Raw genomic sequence first — 5,590 nt, forward strand, 5'->3', positions numbered from 1 at the left:
TATACAAAGGTTGTTAGCTTCTTAGCAAAATCTTCTTTTAATGCCATAGTATGAGTGTTCTAGATATTGTAAAAATATGTAACACAAAGTTATATGTTCATGAATAAAAACAGGATAGGTTAATCAGTTTTCGTTTATGCTTAATGTCTACTTTTCCTAATTTGTATGGTTTCGATAAGTTTCCATTTTTGAAGAGTTAAAGCCATTTTTATAAATGAAACTATTAGTAGAATAAACTTACCAACAATAACTCCATTTGCTGAACTGTTATATATTCAACTCTAACAGACTCCTAAAAAATTAACAAAGTTTTATCCAGAGTTTGAACTGATCTTGTTCAAAGTAAATTTCATAATATATAAACCTCAATTTCATTTGTTATGTTTAGCAACTTCTTATCTTTTTTTTTCTTGATAAGTGAGCTTTTTTTCAGAAAGCTTCTTCCAAACTGTCTAAATATAATTATATAATTACTATTTCATAAATGTTAAATATATCTTTAAAACAGATGTTTGTAATACATCAAACAAAAAAAAACTACTAACAATGTTATTATATGAAATATTTAAAATGCTGGAAGCATACGCAATTGAAATAATTAATAACTTTAAATATAAAATATCAAAAAAAACTTATAATATTTTCAAATTTGAAGCTTACCAACCACACATATAACTTTACCCTTCTCAATGGGGCCTTCATCTCGATTAGTAAGTTTCGTGTATCTTACATCACCTTCTTTGTTATTTACAAGAAAATCCCTGATAAGTACAGATGTATCCCATTCAACAGATCCATTGTGAGACCATTGTATAACAGCAAACTTAGACATTATGAATACTAAGACTTACATAAATTTAAAGATTACAAATAATATATAATATTTTGTATCAAGTGTATGATGCATATATAAATATCAAATGCATATATATGTTAAATGAAGGTGTTTAAGCGGTACAAAATTTTATAATTTTATTTAAATTTTATAATTATTCCGATAATTCAAAATTCTTTTGAAAATTATAAAACTTACAAAATATCTATTCTGACGAGTGTTAATTAATGAAAGTTTCTGATGAGTCTTAATTGATGAAACACAGTGTAAAATGAAATAAGTTCGATAAATGATTTTTTACAAACTTATTATTGCTATGTTCTTTAAAAAACATTGAGCACTTTATTTTTAGTACATTTAAAATTATTCAGAAAATTTGAAAAACATTGAGCACTTAATTTTAAATACATTTAAAATTATTCAGATATATACGGATATATACGTGTGTGTGTATATATATATGTATGTATATATATATATATATATATATATATATATATATATATATATATATATATATATATATATATATATATATATATATATATATATATATATATATATATATATACAGTGGCGGCGTTAGGGTAGGGCCTGGTTGGGCGATGGCCCAGGGCGCCAAATATAAAGGGGCGAAACTATCTGGTTATTTTACCCTTTGCCTTTTTTTTGAATGGGGTTAAATTGAGCTAGGGGCGCGCTGTAGAATTCTCGCCCAGGGCGCTGGTAGTGCTAAAACCGGCACTGATATATATATATATATATATATATATATATATATATATATATATATATATATATATATATATATATATATATATATATATATATATATATATATATATGTATATATATGTATATGTATATATATATATATATATATATATATATATATATATATATATATATATATATATATATATATATATATATATATATATATATATATATATATATATATATATATATATATATATATATATATATATATATATATATATATATATATATATATAATTAATTAGTAAAAAAACACTTATCTAACTTTTGACTTTAAGTTTCACCATTGCTGGATCATCAGGAAGAATTCCTCTTCCTGATGATCCAGCAATGGTGAAACTTAAAGTCGAAGATAAAAGTTAGATAAGTGTTTTTTACTAATTAATTATTGCTCTGTTCTTTAAAGACATTTAGTACTCTATTTGGTAAATAGACACTAACATAATTTACATATATATATATATATTTATATATATATATATATATCGTCAGCCCGGAATACAAGTGTTGTATACGACACTGTATATATATATATATATATATATATATATATATATATATATATATATATATATATATATATATATATATATATATATATATATATATATATATATATATATATATATATATATATATATATATATATATATATATATATATATATATATATATATATATATATATATATATATATATATATATATATTTATATATATATATATATATCGTCAGCCCGGAATACATGTGTTGTATAAGACACTGTGTTTAAATTGAGATATTTGAGTTCATAGTTTAAAGTACAATATCTCTTTATGTAAATTCAGTTACACGTTGAAATTCAACAAAGTTGACTAAAATCAATATAAGTTGTTGTTTAAATTGTTAAAAAAATAAAAAAATAAAAACTTTTCCCGTAACTAAGAGCACTGTTTTTCAAATACAACAAATGTATTTAGAAATCAGAACATTGTGTCGGAATACAATTGTCATAGATGCAATTAATTTGATAGTAAGGGAATTAAGGTTAAATTTTCTTACGTTGTAACTAACAATGACTTAAAACTTTAGTATAATTTTATTTCCACTGTCCTTCGCATTTTTTTCCTTTAATTCTTTCTCAGAAATGATTTATCGGCATTATATTCAGAAATATACAGTTTTTAATCTTCAAGCTTCTTATATAGAAATTACTAATCTTCTTATACTTTTTTTTTTTTACATTAAGCAATTTTTATTAATATTATTTATTTTCAAATAATTAAAAATAAAATAACTAATTTATCACGCATCTTTTAATTTGTCTGTGAAAAATGATATAAATAACTTAAACCTTAAATATAAAAAACAACCATTTCCATTATTGTTCCTTTTTTTTATAATAAAGAAATAAATACATACGTTTATTAAAACATTTTACAAAGTGATATATTTAAATGTTCAGACTTTGTGACTTAAAAAGAGTATTATAAAATTCAAGATCATCACCATCAAAATATTTTATCATTGACTTAAGGTCATTAATTTTTTTATCTGAGAGCAAAAAACGTGTTGAATCACTTTTTAATGGAGGAAATTCTTTCAGAACTTTAAGTATTTGTTTATTCTTTTTCTGAGGGGTACCTTTTACCAATCTTTCTTCAATTAACGGACCAGAGAACGATGTTTTGAATTTAATATGAAAAGGTAGATGTTTTTCATGACACATTAGTTTTACCTTTGCAAAAGGCACTTTATGGAAATATAAAGACTTGGAAGCAAGTTTGAAAATTTTTGAAGTCATCTTTGTACATTTGTATGACTTTCAACTCTACTCCAGAAGTTTTTTCAATAGATGACAGTAACTTGAATAAGGTAGGAGGACTGTAAATCTCAAAATGTCTTAATTTTTTCTCAATCACACTATGCGCAGTGTCAATATTCTGTACTGAACTATGAACAGGTTCACTATAATTCTGTTCAATGAGTGGTATTCTGCTTTCATTTTGAAAAATTTTTATTGCCATAGACACAATTGAGTTCTTATTCTGGGGAACACATGAATCAGACCACAAAATAATTTTATTAATTGATATATTAGGGCAGTCTTGAATAATTAACTTTAATAGTTTATACAGACAACTTGCAAGTTCATTTGCACCTCTACCAGCCATAGATTCATTCCAAAGTGCACAATAAGTTTTGTTATTCAATGAACAGTGGGCTGTGAAATTATAACAATTTAATTTTCTTTTGTAATAGAATGCAGAAATATTAGCAATTGGAAGGGGAAATACTTTTTCTAAATCAAAAGTTATAACTGCTGTGGTTTTGTATTCTCCATTTGCAACTTTAGCTAGGTCACATTTTCTTTCTTGTCTAGTTAATAGCTTTCTCTCTCTATGCTGCAGTATTTTTTGATCATCTTCTTTGTTTTTATACTTATGATATAAATCACACAAATCTTTCTTTGGTTTATGAAATGCCAAATTAAACTCTGTATTAAAAGTTGAATAATAAACATCTTTTTTTACATTGAACTCTGGGTAAGTTTGTATAAACAACCTGTACATTTTAATTGTACTTAATGACGGCTCTAAATATTTTTTGTTAGTATTCTCTCTGCAATAGTGTGAATCAACTGTTGGAAAACTATTTATATGTTCTCTGATCTTATCCAAGACTTGATTAGGAGTTTTTCTACAAACCATTTTTTCTTTCTTCGGGGACCTTGGTAGTCCACTTACTTTATTTTCCACGTTATCAAAATTATAGTAAATTCTTCTTTCACTGATATCTAATGTTTTTAGAAAAAATAATTTACAAACTCTGCTTCTAACATCGTTCTTTTCAAAATGATATTTATAAACACACTTCTTATGTTTACTAATTCCTAAACTTTTACTTTTTCTTTTACAATCCCACCTTTCTATATTTTGAGTATAAAAGTTAAGTTTTTTAGTGTCACTTAAGTTCCAGAAATAAGAATGGATTTCAACTCTCTCATTAGCACTAAAAACTTCAAAACATTTTAGTTTACACACTGAAGAACAAGCTTCTCCTACTTTTCTCTCTAGTCTCTCTTGACCATTTCTATCTATGTAGGCCTTGCCACACTGCCTTTGCTTTTTTCTAACATTTATTTTCCACTTGTTACAATCTCTCTTTGTCTTTTTCTTGTGAGTTTTCTAAAATATAATTAAAGTAACAATAAATCTATTGTATTGGAAACTATTTATTAAACTGCCTATTAAAAGTAGAAAAATTAATGTTATTAAAACTATAATTTAGAGTATTATAAAAAAACAATGCATAAATACAGTTGATGTAAAAATAAATAAATAAAAGGTAATGATAATAAAAAGAAATTTCAAGAACTTATTTTGAACGAAAAAATAATGATCTCTTTAAAACTATTCGAGCACAAGACGTATTGTAATCAAATCTATGTACACAAGTATATTATATTTACTTTTCATTGTTAGGAGAAATGATAGTAGAAGAAAAAGATGAATTAGTAGGGTCTTCCACTACATATCTAGAAGTTTCTTCTTCCATTTGGTGGTTAGGCTCCAATACGATTGGTATCGGGTTATCAGCATCACAAGCCATAAAATACTCCATATTTGTTATAAAATATTCCATATTTGTTACTTATCTTTACAAAAAAACGATATATTTATAAATACTTTGGTTCTTTTGATTACGGGTAATAATTTTTATTTACCGAACATTTCAATTCAATTCAAAGAAAAAAAAACAATTCAATATTAAAAAACAAATGGAATGCATTACTTTTTATTTACAAAAAACAAATGTTTAAAAGTAAACAAGTGAATGAATATACGTATTAATCTAAAGTCACGTGAGCAAATAGAACGCTACTATTGGTCTACGCTAAGTACAACAAATGTAACTCGAGCGTTTCGTATGAAAAGTTCATTTACGACAAATGACCTACTGAAATATATTTGAAAAAATTTTAATTGAGCTATC

The 5,590-nt window shown here is 24.4% G+C and overlaps 1 protein-coding gene across 1 annotated transcript; it reads right to left on the reverse strand.

Moving 5' to 3' along the window:
* Positions 1–2,969: 2,969 nt before the first annotated feature.
* LOC136092230 (uncharacterized) lies at positions 2,970–5,363 on the reverse strand. The gene is made up of 2 exons (XM_065819992.1): positions 5,067–5,363; positions 2,970–4,782 (listed from the first exon to the last, which is right to left on the reverse strand). The coding sequence occupies exon 2, from the start codon at positions 4,303–4,305 to the stop codon at positions 3,349–3,351; it is 957 nt and encodes a 318-aa protein (XP_065676064.1). The 5' UTR covers positions 4,306–4,782; positions 5,067–5,363; the 3' UTR covers positions 2,970–3,348.
* Between the last annotated feature and the right edge of the window lie 227 nt (positions 5,364–5,590).

This window comes from Hydra vulgaris, chromosome 15 (assembly GCF_038396675.1).
Source record: "Hydra vulgaris chromosome 15, alternate assembly HydraT2T_AEP".
Taxonomy (NCBI): Eukaryota; Metazoa; Cnidaria; class Hydrozoa; order Anthoathecata; family Hydridae; genus Hydra; species Hydra vulgaris.

Coding starts and splice junctions, on each gene's coding strand:
- LOC136092230 (XM_065819992.1), bottom strand. CDS start 4,305: ATGGTTTGTAGAAAAACTCCTAATCAAGTCTTGGATAAGATCAGAGAA.